General features: G+C 44.8%; 1 protein-coding gene across 1 annotated transcript in view; it reads right to left on the minus strand.

Annotated features, from left to right (window-relative positions):
* TANC2 (tetratricopeptide repeat, ankyrin repeat and coiled-coil containing 2) overlaps window positions 1-14018 on the minus strand; it is a 125897-nt gene that overhangs the window by 14806 nt on the left and 97073 nt on the right. The window contains exons 15-19 of the mRNA XM_084222419.1: window positions 7730-7838; window positions 5048-5170; window positions 3069-3305; window positions 1550-1735; window positions 582-675 (exon numbers count right to left, since the gene is read on the minus strand). Of these exons, the coding sequence (XP_084078545.1) occupies window positions 582-675; window positions 1550-1735; window positions 3069-3305; window positions 5048-5170; window positions 7730-7838 (749 nt within the window). The remainder of the gene's footprint in view (window positions 1-581; window positions 676-1549; window positions 1736-3068; window positions 3306-5047; window positions 5171-7729; window positions 7839-14018) is intronic.

The following is a 14018-nucleotide window of genomic DNA, read 5'->3' on the forward strand; positions in this document are numbered from 1 at the left end:
GCATTTCTCTCCAAATTTATTTAAACTCTCTATTTACTGGTGTGAAAACAAATAATACAGCTAGCTATGTGAAAGTGAGTCTTCAGTTTCATATGAACTCACAGATTTGTTTCATGTAGACAAAGGCTGCTCAGTTTGGTGGTTGGCTACTTTTGCTCATTTTCCCATCATACCTACTACCCATTTTAATGCAAAAGTGCATATTCCTTTGAGATGGCTCCCCAGTTTGTGTGTGATTTGTCAATCCCAAATCCACATTCCCAACTGTCCCAGTTACTCAGAACCCCTCTCTGATAGAGAAACTCCAAGCTGTGTGGTTAGTCCAGATTTTTGCATTTTGGGGGGCGGAGGTGTGGGACAACAGAGATGGAAAAGGGCAGGCTGGGAATATCAGAGCTACCCAGGGAAGGGAAGGGAAGGGAAGGGAAGGGAAGGGAAGGGAAGGGAAGGGAAGGGAAGGGAAGGGAAGGGAAGGGAAGGGAAGGGAAGGGAAGGGAAGGGAAGGGAAGGGAAGGGAAGGGAAGGGAAGGGAAGGGAAGGGAAGGGAAGGGAAGGGAAGGTACAGCTTCTACAGAAATCACCTGTCTCTCCCCAGAGGCTGTCAAAGCTGTTGATCTGTGCTCTCTCCACCTCCTCTTCATCTTTTTCTGGAAGATCGAGCAGGTAGGAGACGATCTAAAACAAAATATGTGTCAGATCATGAACTCGAATGTGTTATACAGGAACTGCTGACACCATCACACTCTGTAATACACAGAGGGAAGGGAACAGTCTCTGCCTGGCACCTTGAGATCAAGGAAATATTCATTCTGACATTAATCACTGAACTTGCTGCCTTGTACAAATGAAAAACCTTATCAAGTATCTTGATATGATGGCACCTGATGAGACTTGGGAGGGTCAGTTCCCTGTGACTGTGTCTGTTCTGCTGGAGATGACCTGGTGTGTGCAGTAGGTGCATCTCCTGGAGGAGGTGAGGCTGAGAGGAGGTATTTGGTAGAAAAGAAACTAATTCTTAAGGAAAGGAGAAGGAACTGTGGCTTGCTGGGGCTCTTTGGAGTCCTAGTGGCAGTGGTGGGCTTGGCACTGGCTTAACAGTTGGACTCAATGACCTTAATGGTCTCTTCCAACCTAAATTATTCTATATATAACTTTCCCCAGCATAAATCTCTGTCAGGCTGGCAGGAGGAAGCTCTCTGGCTCTTCTCTCCCTCGACACACAGTCCAAAGTTCCACGTTCTCACACTCCCCATCCGTGCTGGAGGAGCGGCGTAGGCAGCGTGTGTCCATCCATCTTATCCCTGCTTAAAAGTTTATTCCAAAAGTTTATTCTGACTACTTAAAGGCTTGTTATCCTTCCTCTCCTGGATGCCTGCCCAGACCACAGGGTTTGCCAAGGGATCTGTCAGCACTGGGATGGGACAGGGAGGAAGAGCAGGACAGAAGCGCTCTGTGCTCCACCTCCAGACGTTCTCTGGTGAGCAGGCAGGAAAATCCCAGCCCTTGGTTTCCCTCCCTGCAGAGGCAGAGAGGGTCCTCCTGGTCCTACCTCGGTGTAGCCCATGCTGGCAGCAGCAATCAGGGCCTGCTGGATTGCGTGGCTCTTCTTGAACACTCCCTGCTGCTGGCCAGCCATGCTCCAGTCACACTGGATCAAGAACTTCACCACCTCCAAGTGTCCCCTGAGAGCAGCATGGACCAGGGCACACTGCCCGTTTTTGTCCAAATGATCCACCTTGAAAAGAGATTCAAAAGTACAATTAGACAAAATCATGAGCAACACATCTTTGTTCCTGCAGAGTTTCCAATCCCTGTTTCAAAATAATGCCACGTGTGCAAAATGTGCATTTTTCTGGTAAACTATTGCTTCCATGACCAGAAAACAAACACTTCCAAAGCAATGTCCCAGGCTCTGGCATTATCTTGGCCACAAACGTTTGCTTTGGGGAAAATATCATTACTTTTTTTTAGGTTTCTCCAGTTTTCTTCAAAAACTCAAAAGACTACAAAAATATTTTTTCTGTTGTGTCCTGAAGTCCAGCATTCAAATTTTCTTGTGCATTGAAATACTGGCCCTGGACACTTCTAGGGATCCAGGGGCAGCCACAGCTTCTCTGGGAACCTGTGCCAGGGCCTGATGCTAAACTGCAGTTATATAATACATATGAGAAATATTTAATATATTATAACACATTCACATCAATAATATATTAATATTTCTCTTTTTCCAACTCCTTCAGTAATCAGTATTGCAATTTTTTGCAAATATCTCAGTCTTCAAACTACACCAAACTGTGTTTTGGGGTATTTCTCAGTACTGTTAGGGATAGTCAAGGAAAACTATGAGTGGCAGGGCTTATGTCACTAAACTCTCTCAAAATATCCAACAAAAGCAAATTTCTTTTTTTTCTTCATACCATCCCCACATTATTACAGACAACACAACCCAGCAAGATCTAAACAGCCCCTCAGTCATCCTGACATCCATACCAAAACTACATAAACCCATACTTTGCCTTTTGAACTAAAATTAAAGATATAGAGAAACCACAAATTGTTTCCAGGAGGCTCCACTTCAAAAATCAGCATAATTTTCTTCTTCAACAAAGTATTTTGACTTGACTCATAATATACAATTAAAACTCCACTCATCACAAAGCTAAACAAAGGGGATTTTTCTAGGACAAGTCTGATGAAAATTTTAGGAGAATGTGTCTCAGGGAGATATTTAAAGAATGTTTTGTGCTGGAAAAACAGTGTTGCCATTTTAACCTTGTGAAGTTCAAGGATTTCTCCAGAACATCCTTATACAGGTCACCAGTGCAGCGTCACTAGCTCAGACCTGAATTCCAGACACCAATTACCGACTCTCAGGAGTTGCTGTCAATGTGGGACTTTTAAACCCAGAAAAAAATTTCGATTTTAGCAGAAAAAAAACAACGCCAAAAGCAGACTGCTGGCTTCATCTGCTGGAGGAAGCTCCCTAAGAAGTGTTCCACGTCCTGCCTGCAGCTCCTGCCCAGCCTTGAGCGGTTCAGATCAGCTTTTGGGCGCTGTGGCTCCTTTACCTTGGCCCGTTTCTTGCACAGCAGCACCACGATGCTCAGGAAGCCGGCGGCGGCCGCGTAGCCCAGCGGGGTCAGGCCGCTCTCAGAAGCTGCATCAACGTTGGCCCCAAACTCCAAGAGCAAGGCCACCATCTCTGCATAGCCCAGGTGGGACTGGACACACAGCACGGGGGCGTTGTTCAGGACTTCCGTGCGGTAATTCACGTTTGCGCCTCCTAAAATCAGCAACCGACTGACCTGCGCAAGGGAGGAGAGAGAGCCTTAGGCTGAGCTTTGCAGAGAGGCACCAGAGCAGAAAGCAGGGCCTCTACAGCTCCAGAGGTGCAGAGCTCTGCCACCCCAAGGTGTGTGAAAAGTCTCTGCTTCGGCCCCTGCGATCAAGGATGAGTCGGAGTTCTTCAGTTCTCGGTCTCAGAATTGTTTATTGCTTCTTATCTATAAAAATTTTCCTCCTGTCCTGCTGAGGTCTGTCCAGCAGGACAGTTCCAGGCACTCTTTATACTAAAAACAACATATAACATGTTTATAATTACTTTCCAACACCTATCACCTATACTAGACAGTGAGCTTCTACTCTAAACCATCTAAAAGTGCCAACATTGCAGCAGAAGATGGAGGCAGAAAAGGAGAAGGAGGAGAAGGAGGAGAAAAGGAGGAGAAGGAGGAGAAGGAGAAGGAGAAGGAGAAGGAGAAGGAGAAGGAGAAGGAGAAGGAGAAGGAGAAGGAGAAGGAGAAGGAGAAGGAGAAAAAGAAGATGAAGAAGAAGAAGAAGAAGAAGAAGAAGAAGAAGAAGAAGAAGAAGAACAAGAACAAGAACAAGAACAAGAACAAGAACAAGAAAGGCTATACACACCCAAATCCTTCCATCTTGCCCCCAAAACCCCCATTCTAAAAATCCCCAAATCTACTTTTTCACCCAGTGATAATTTTATTATTACACAAATTAAACTGTTGGGGCTTGCAGGTCTTCATACAAAGCTGGCAGTTTGCTCCAGGGGTCATAATCGAACCCACAGGTGTTCTGGGCTCCGTGCCAGGGTCTCTGAGCCCCCTGGCAGGGGTCCTGGCAACTCTGAACACCCAGAGGGATGTCCTGAGTTCTGACATCTACACACCTCCAAACAAACAGCAAAGGACATAAAATGCTCAGCAAAACCATCTGCCCAAGAGATGCCCCATGTGATGCAGATGGAGCAGTTTAATCATCTCCCAAGTGGCTAGGAAATGGTCTGAGGGGTGCTGCCACCCTTTGTTTTGGAACACTCCAGCCCTGCTGCAGCATCTGGGGACATGGAGGGGATGGGGAATCAAAACACACAGCTGGAGAGAGCTGTACTCAGCACCTTTCCCATGGGATTCCTCTCTGGGATTCCTCTCTGGCTGTCCCAGAGGAAAAGCCTGCACCTGATGCTTGAGAGTGACAAGGAAGGGACATGGGGACAGACACTGAGCTTGCCTCACCTGGGTGGGAAGGACCTGGGATAAACATCCTCCCATGTGAGAAAACAATTCCAAACCTGTATCTCTGTCTGAAATCCTTTCTGCTGTAGAGACAGGCTCACCTAAGCCAACACATTCATCTTAGCACTGCAAAAGAAGTGCCTGATCCAGAACCTGTGCATGTGCTGTTGGATTTGGTGTCACCGCAGAGTTCATGCCTATCTAAGCCAGAGCCCTTCACATGTCAAGTTCCAACATCAGTTATGGTATTCTACATCTTTGGGAAGGAAAAAATCCCATTTTGCACAGGCACAAACTCACTATTTGTTCATTGCAATGAAAAGGAGCTGACAGACGATCTCACACGGTAAAAAAATCTCAACTGACTAAAGGCCTCTCCCCAGCTCAGGACAAACACCCAGCAAGATGCTCAGCCTGGCCAGGACACTGGAAACAGCTCCAGTGAACACTCTGATGGTCACTGCCCACTGCTGGAGCTTCTTGTGTGAATTGTGAACCCCCCAGCTCTCCTCCAGTACCTTTATGTTTGGGGTGTAGAGATTTCTCAGAGATGCCAACGCCATTGAAAGACCTTCAGTACTGTAGGAGATCCAAAGCCCTTGCAGGATGGAGGAAGATACCCCAACTTTTTTACTCAGACCCTGAAAAAGAGAAAGGAACTTAGATCCACACTTACAAATCTGCTCACACTGGGCAGATCCTCCTGGGTCTCTGGACTTCAAAGGGGTTTCAGGACAATTATGACTACACCCAAGATAAAGTGACAATTTGCCATATCTGACCTTCACAGTCAATTAATAAGCTTGCAGAAAATTACTTATAAAGGTAATGCATTATAAAGGTAATGCAGCCATCTCCAAGGTTGAGGAAAGGCAGGATTTAAGTGTGAGCAACCAGATCCATTCAACACCCTCACAAAATGCCATGTTAGGAACACAGATTGCTGCTTTTTTTTCTTTTTAAATAAAGCACACAGTGAGATAAATTCAGGAACATTCAAGCACAACCTGGAGCAGTATGCCCTGGTATCTTGTACCAGATTGTCTCCAACTTTTCCAGTTGGTGTCCATGATCAGGTTATACATAATATATTGAAGGTCTGACATATTTTCCAGCACCCCTAATTGGCAGAGCATAGTTAAGAAGGTTTCTCTCTCTGTGGTGGTGATCAGAGAGGTCCCAGGATGAGGGAAGAGATGAGAATGTTGACTCTATGTTTCAAAAGGCTTGATTTATAATTTTATGATATATATTATATTAAAACTAAGCTAAAAGAATAGAAGAAATGATTTTATCAGAAGGCTGGCTAAGAATAGAAAAGGAATGGATAACAAAGGTTCAGACTGAGACAGTCTGGACAGCTGGACTGGGATTGGCCATTAATTAGAAACAACCACATGAGCCCAATCCCAGCTCCACCTGTTGCATTCCACAACAGCAGACAATCATTGTTTACATTTTGTTCCTGAGGCCTCTCAGCTTCTCAGGAGGAAAAATCCTAAGGAAAGGATTTTTCATAAAACATGTGGGTGACATCCCTCCTGTGAAAGGAGCCATAATTTCCTCACAGCCGACAGATGGGAGTGAACAGCTGGATGGAAGAGCAGAGGGGTGGGATGGAGCCCTGCTGTCAGGGTGCCCTGAATGCTGCTGCTCTGCTCCTGATTTCCCATGAAAGCCTGCTGATTCCATGGAAACTGCACAGGCATCTTGCACTGCACATTGCATTCTGTCTCGAGATGCAAACCCTGATTTCTGCTCTCTCACACTCCCACCCCTGGTGTAGTTTGTGTGCCTGGGATTGGGATGATGCTGGTGCAACAAAACCCCAGCACAAGGTGGGATTTGTTTCCTCTGAAGGAAGATGAGTGGGAATCATCCAAACCCCTTGCTGGACTCGGCTGCAACCTCTAATTCCTCTGTGTGAAAGATAATCTGCAGCATCACCCTAGCCATCAACAGATTTGTCATTTGAAACGGTTTTATCACCAAAAGAAGCAATAGATTAGACAAGCTCTTATAAATAACAGCTCCATGTACTCGTTTCCTTAAAATTCAGGGTGCTAAATCACAAAAAATACCTCCTTGTGTGGAGGGAAAAAGAGCTCAGGAATTTGAGCCACTGTTGAAACGACACAACTCAAGACATCAGAGGTCAATATTAAATTTCATGAACTGGATGATAAAACTGGAAAGGGAAAGCATTTTTATAATAAACAGTTCAAATAATTTAAAAATAGTTATACTACTACCAAGCCCATAAATAAGCTGCCTGAATCACCATCAGGACCAAGGAAAAGGGTAGATATTTTGAGAATAGCCCTCTGAAAATAATCACAGATGCTACAGAAATCTTGACTGTTGCATTAGAATATATATACACTTAGATATTAGTGCAAGACATAAAAGGTGACATTTACCCCTTAAAGAAAAAGTACATTCAACACCATTATCATTCAGTTGCCATTCAGGCAAAAGCCTGCCCTACTTCTCATTTTTTAGCTCATATCTTCCTTTTCTAATTCCTCCTTCAGAACAGTGGGGCAGAGTGAATCCTTCAGCAAAATCAAATCTCAGCTTCATACAACATCTACATCACACAGAGACCAGATAAAAATACAGCCTTGTTTTTACTAGTGTGAAGCACCCACAGGTCCTAACACTTTGAAGCAAATCTGCATTTCCTGTGACCTTGCAAATCCACCCTCTCATTCCCACCTTCTGCTGCCTGGGCCAGCAGGAAGGATGATATTTAGTTTATGGGTCATATTGGTACTCACATCCAAGTTTGCTTTTTAATTACCCAGGTCTTAAATGTCAGTGTGAAGAGCAGGATGGACCAAATCAGCCAATTTCAAGAACCAGATTTTCCCATTACCTAAATTTTCATTAGATTCTTCAAGATTTTTAAAGATTTCCTTTTTTCCTAGATGCTGCCACAAGAAATCATCTTTCAAGGCAAGAAGCATCTTATGCTAGAGAGCAATTTGAGGTAAGGAGGCTATCTGCTGAATTTACCATCTGAAGGAGGGTTGAATTTTAAGGATTTCTTAGGTACCACAGCCAATTTTCTAAACTCACTTCTACAGGCTTCAGCAGCCTCAAGCAATCACACTTCTTACACCAACCCCACGACAAGACTGAGTGCTGCTGGTGCTGTGGATGAGGTTGGTGGAAACCTTCATCTGAATTTTTGTTACCTTAAAAATATGGGCTTTGAGGATGTGATGTCCCAGTTCAATAGTCTGCTGTCTATTTAATTTTCCTTCTTGTCGAGAAAACCAGAAGGCAAGCAGTGTGTGGCCACTCCTAAAACCAGAAGAAAAAGTATGTTAGTATTTCTCATTACACCAACAAAACAACTTTTGAAGACAAAAATGCTAATCCTTCAACCACATCCAGCTTTGGGAAACAGAGCTGGCTGAATTCTCACTTGTAAACCAACAACTAATTGCATCTTTTATTACTGGTGATCACTGACAGCTCAAAACCTCTCAGACATCAGCAGACAGCAAAAAAACAAACCCCAATATATTTTCTATATATATTTTTAATATATATTTTCTATATATTTTTTCTATGAGTAGATGTAAATTTAGAAACACCAGAGGAACCATGCAATGAAAGCTGAAGTGCTATTTTTAATTGTCATATTGTCATTTCACAGAGGCAAACCACATTTGCAAAGCTTGTAACCAATATTTAAAAGTGCCATATTTAAAATATCCACGCTTTGAATAAAATGTCCTTTAAATGACACCTGCACTCACTACCCTGTGGAGAGTCCCATGGAATGAAACAACTTTATTGCTTTGTAAAACTCCTTCTAAACACGTTCTCCAGCTTCTCCAGTAATAAAGATGCTTCTGGCAATGCCCTACCAGACTGACAACCACAGCAAATTACCTGAACTACAACCAAGTCCTGTTTAAGGCAAAAAAATAATAAAAATAAGGCAATAAATTCTGTTTCAAAGAAGATTTTACATACATTTTTAAACCTTTAAACATTTACAGATTTCCATCTTGTAATGGTGCAGGTTCAACACGGCTGAATCTTCTCAGAGATGTGAGAAGATGATTCCCCACAGACACACAAAGCACACATGGTGCAGAAATGTGAAGCTGTAACATCATTTCTGGGTGAGATCAGCAAATACCTGCTCCTGCAGGTGCCCCAGGCACGTGTGGGTGCCACAGCAGGACGTGCAGCAAGCAGAGCAGGAGCCAGAGAGGCTCCACCCTGGGACCTCAGTGTGATTTTTTTTTTTGGTTTTACCAACAAAATTATATTCTTCCTTAAACCCCTGGCTGATCCCAAGGGAGTCCTTTTAAGCCACTTCATTTCTGGAAGTACATAAAAATGTGACTGCACTAAAAGCAATCTAACCCCTTCCAGCCAATGAAAATAAAATATGATATCAACTGTGGCTTTAAAAGGGCTTTTAAGGACAGGAAATGTTATTAGCTCATCCCTGTCTGGCAAAGCAAAGAAATACCCTGGATGGCCAAACATCTAGTAAATATTACACAAGATAGAGGCTTTCACAGCAGTGGGGATTTACCAGCTCATCCCCATTCAGGGATGAATACTATCCATCTCAAAATAAACTCAGAAAAAAGTGAATGACTTCCAACGCCCTGGCCAGGTTTTTGGCAAGGTGTCCCCTGAGCCCTGCCAATGAAGCTCCTTTTGGATTGGTAACACATGGATTTGTGTGAGCAGAGCCCAGGGATGCTCTCATGGTGCTGGGAGGACAAGAATGTGCCTGCTGGAAAAATAAATAATATTTTTTCTTACGAGGCAGGACTTGATCCCCAGGTTTGTACAGGTGAGAGGGCACCACATCCCATTTACAGGTAATAAAATCTGTTGGGGGATTCTGTTTGTGCTTCATTCCAAAATGCAGCTCTGTTTATAGAGGCACCATCAACTCAAATAACTGTTTGTTGAAATGTTTTTATTGACTTACAGTACTTTCACTCTTAGGTCATAAAAAGCAATTGAAGAAAACCCCTTTTTTTTTTTTTTTTTTTTGCCTGTCAAGCTGCTCTCCACACCTTGGCCTGGCACACAGCCCGTGCTGGGATCCCAGTGCTCCATGCTTCCCCTGAGTGGAGGAAAAGCCTCTCCAGATGGTGACTGTGCCCATCACAACCCTGCTCTGATGCCTCAGCTGAGTGCTGAAAACCCATCACCATGCCCTAGTGCAAGGGAGTGCCTCTGATCCCGTGCATCTGTGCTGTGAGAACTCTCCACACAGCACCAACAGAAGGGACAAAACACAAAAAGCTGGAACAGAAGGGCCCTGGAAGTGGTTATAGCACCTTGAGTTAACCCCAGCTTGCTGCCTTGCCTTCCCATCTTTGGAAAGGGAGGAGAATGTCAGGTCTCCCATCAGACAAGACAGACAAATGAATTTGCTCATTAACCTCTGGGAATGTCCATGGGGAGGAAGGAGATGCAGATCAGAAGGAAACAAGTGACTGGGAAACACAGCCTGAGTGGAGCCAGACACTGCTGGAATCAAGTGGAACAGAATTGCTGGATTGAACCTGCCCCGTTCTGCCAGATGATGAAATCTGTTAATTGCTGTAACACACTCAGAGCATCCCACGAACTCATCAGACTCCCAGTGCTGGGGTGGGTTTGGAGCGGGGCCAAGGTGCTCAGGTGGGTTTGGAGTGGGGCCAAGGTGCTCAGGTGGGTTTGCAGTGGGGCCAAGGGGCTCAGGTGGGTTTGGAGTGGGGCCAAGGTGCTCAGGTGGGTTTGCAATGGGGCCAAGGTGCTCAGGTGGGTTTGGAGCAGGGCCAAGGTGCTCAGGTGGGTTTGCAATGGGGCCAAGGTGCTCAGGTGGGTTTGCAATGGGGCCAAGGTGCTCAGGTGGGTTTGCAGTGGGGTCAAGGTGCTCAGCTCCACCCCAAGGTCGGTGGTGTGAGTTCAAGAACTTGTAATCACTGACCAGGCAGCTGGAGAGAGACTTTGGACAAGGGTCTGGAGTGACAGAAGGAGGAACATCTTCAACCTGACAGAGGTAGATTGGACATTAGGAAAACAGGCTGCCCTGGGAGGGTGAGAGGGTGGTGAGACCCTCAGGTTTCCCAGAGCAGCTGTGGCTGGAAATGTCCAAGGCCAGGCTGGACTGGGTTTGGAGCAAGCTGAGACAGTGGAAGTGTCCCCATGGCAGGGGGTTGGACTGAATGGCCTTTCCAACACAAACCATCCCAAGGTTTTATGGTTCCACCACTCAGAGCCCTCAGCTCCTTCCCTTTCTGGGGAGATCAGGAGCAGGGGATCATGAGCAGCATCCTTCTGCTCCAGCCTGTGACAGGCTGTGCACAAGGACTCTTCAGCCACACCCCTCTGCCTCTCTGTTCCACATCACAGGAGAGCAAATAACACCAGGTTTTTGCTTGTTGGTGAAAATCTCTTTGAGAATGTTTAGGAATGCTCTGATGGATCTGTAACTGCATTAATCCTAAGCATGAATTGAAAATCCAGAAGCTTCTGAGGTGCCTGCTCTTCACAGCAAGAGCTGAAGTGCAGCTCCTGCCTGACACAGCAGTGCAGCCAGCTCCCAAATTGCTCTTCAGCTGCAGTTGGAAGGGTATTTACCTAAATTTCATCACAGACATGACTTTGGTGTCATGAATAAGGCATGGACGAACTACTCCAGAGTGAGGTACAGTATTCATGAGTAATACATTACCTCTGCAATGCTTTCCCAGACCTTGGCTTTCAGCTGCTTGATAAATACTTGTTCTGTCAACATTAATTGGAAACTAAACCAGACTGCAACAGCACAGGCTTTTTTTTTTTTTCCTTTAATACAGCAGAGTGGCAGTAATGATTTCTACATCAAGGAGCTCAGTGAAATGATATGCTTTGAATTTCACCACTGCAGAGTTTATCATCAGAGATTTTTCTATTTTTAATGTAAGTTTTTTTTTTTGGTGAAAAATTAATAGCTCTGCCAGCTCAGCTCCTGCAGCTTTAATCTGCTCTCTGTGCCTGTATCAACTCCTGTCATGGTCAGGAGTCTGCCTAGCTGGGCACTGAGGTGTATGTGTGTGTAGAAATGTGCATATATACAGTGTGCATATAGATAATTATATATGTAAAAAAGACATTAAGATGAGTCTCTGATCATTCCAACACAGCAGGAACCAGTGCACACCTACAGCAGCTCTAAGGAAGGTGAGAGAGGGCTGCACACAAGGTTATGTGGAATTATGGAATGGTTTGGGTTGGAAGGGTCCCTCCCAGTGCCACCCCTGCCATGGCAGGGACACCTTCCACTGCCCCAGGCTGCTCCAAGCCCTGCCCAGCCTGGCCTTGGGCACTGCCAGGGATCCAGGGCCTGCCCACCCTCTCAGGAAAGAGTATTTTCCTAATATCCAATTTAAACCTACTCTCGAGTCATTTTGAAGCCATTCCCCTTTGTCCTGTCACTCCATGCACTTAAAAATAGATGCTGGATCTGATGTCTCCACAAATGTCCCTTATCCACCCAAACATGAGTCACACACAGCTCTGGGTGCAGAGCAAGATGATGCTGGATGTTGGTACCTAAAGCACAGTCCCCAGGTGACCTCATTCCTCACGTCACAGATGGAAAAGGACAAAGTCTCACTGATAAAATACTGGGGTGACCAAAGAGCAGTGAAGGAGAATGATGAAATACAAAAGAAAATATTGAAAGCTTCCAGATCTGTGCATCATCTGAACTCTTCCAGTTCTCAGGTAAAAAAGATTTTAAAGAGTTATAAAATTACTCTGGTGTTAAGGCATTGCAATACCAGAGTAAAAGACAAGTAAAACATTAAATGAGAATCAGTCCTGCTCACTTCTGAACCCCAGCGCTCAAATTCCCTGATTTATACCCACATCTCCCTTCTTCCAGCTAATCCCATGAAAACATTCCCAAATCAAGAGGTTTGACACTGTGCCCAGTGAATCTGCTCTTCAAAAAGATGTGTATTCCCATTTTATTCAGCTCTGCCAAGTGAAATGTCATAACTGCAGTGCAGAGCCTGATGTGTGCTCTGACAAAGCCCAGAGCCTCTCCCTTGCAGAAAGACCAAGCTCAGCTCCAGGAGCCTCTCTCAAAGGAACAGTTTATCACCTAAATTGATTTATTGATTTTTTTTGTAATGTAGTTTCCCTCTGATGTCATAACTGCAAATTAACTTGGAAGGAATTCACATAATTAAAAAAAAATCAAATTAAATAGTCAAGGCTACTCTCTCCTGCACTGCTGGAAGATGATTTTGCTCTAGAAGTGGGTGTTAATATTTCAGGAATAAAGAAATTCAGTAACATTTCTTTCTTCAATCAGTTTCTGGTTAACTCTACTCCTGTCTTCCTGGTGGCTCAGTGCCACAGGATGAATTATTCTGTGAATATTTTCTTCCATTTAGATGTGGAAATGGCCCAGCAGACAGAAGTTTAAAGTCCAGAAGAAAAGAAAAAGAGCAGATTTTATGAGGACAGTAAATTAAGAGACTGAATATCCCCAACCCCTCTCTGCATCCCAGTGCTGAGGTTTGCATCATGAGCCAGTTCAAACGAGCTGCTCTGCTGATGTCCTTTCTGGTGGCACTGCCCACATCTGCTCTCCATCTCATCTGTCACCATTTCTCATCTGTGCCTTTCCTCCTTGTCTCTTCCAACTGACACTGCAGCTGCACTTCAGGGCAAAACCTGCAGAAAAGTCACTTCACTGCACTGCTAAATCCTTCTTACAGATTCCCAGCTTGCTACCAATGGCTTTAGGGATTGATTTTTGACCCCTGATTTCTGCATGAGATTAGAAAGGGACCCTAAGACAGCTGGAGAGGGCCTGGAGTGACAGGACAAGGGGGAATGGCTTTCCATGGTTAGATGTGATTTGGGAAGAAATCCTTCCCTGTGAGATTGGTGAGGTCCTGGCACGGGTTGCCCAGAGCAGCAGAGGCTGTCCCATCCCTGGAAGTGTCCCAGGCCAGGCTGGATGGGGTTTGCACCATCCTGGTGTAGTGGGAAGTGTCCCTGCCCATGGCAGGAGTGGAACTGGATGGGTTTGAAGTCCTTTCAACACAAATCCCTCCATGATTCTCTCACTAATGCCTTGAGATGCTGGAGATGTGGAATTTGCATCTGGTAAGTTTTCTACACTCCCTTTGTTGAGTTACCACCCATTCTTTCTACATTTCAAAATTACTGGGTTCCAAGTCATGCAATCAAAAACATTTTTTTCTGGGAGACATATGGGATGCCTGAAAGTTGTATTCTCAGAGTCAGCACTCCATACCTGGTGAACAGATTGGGTTTGCCTCTCCAATTTACTGGAGGACATGATGATGGACTCATCTCTGTGATTCACAAACATGGCACTCAATGAATATGGCTTGAGAGGTAAAATAAAAGAGTGAGGAATGTTGTACTCTCCTTCCTTTCAATGGGTGCAGAGGAAGTTCTGCTCGAAATGACAGCTCAGCCACCACTTCC

The sequence above is a fragment of the Fringilla coelebs genome (genome assembly GCF_963513975.1).
Source record: "Fringilla coelebs genome assembly, chromosome: 27".
Lineage (NCBI taxonomy): Eukaryota > Metazoa > Chordata > Aves > Passeriformes > Fringillidae > Fringilla > Fringilla coelebs.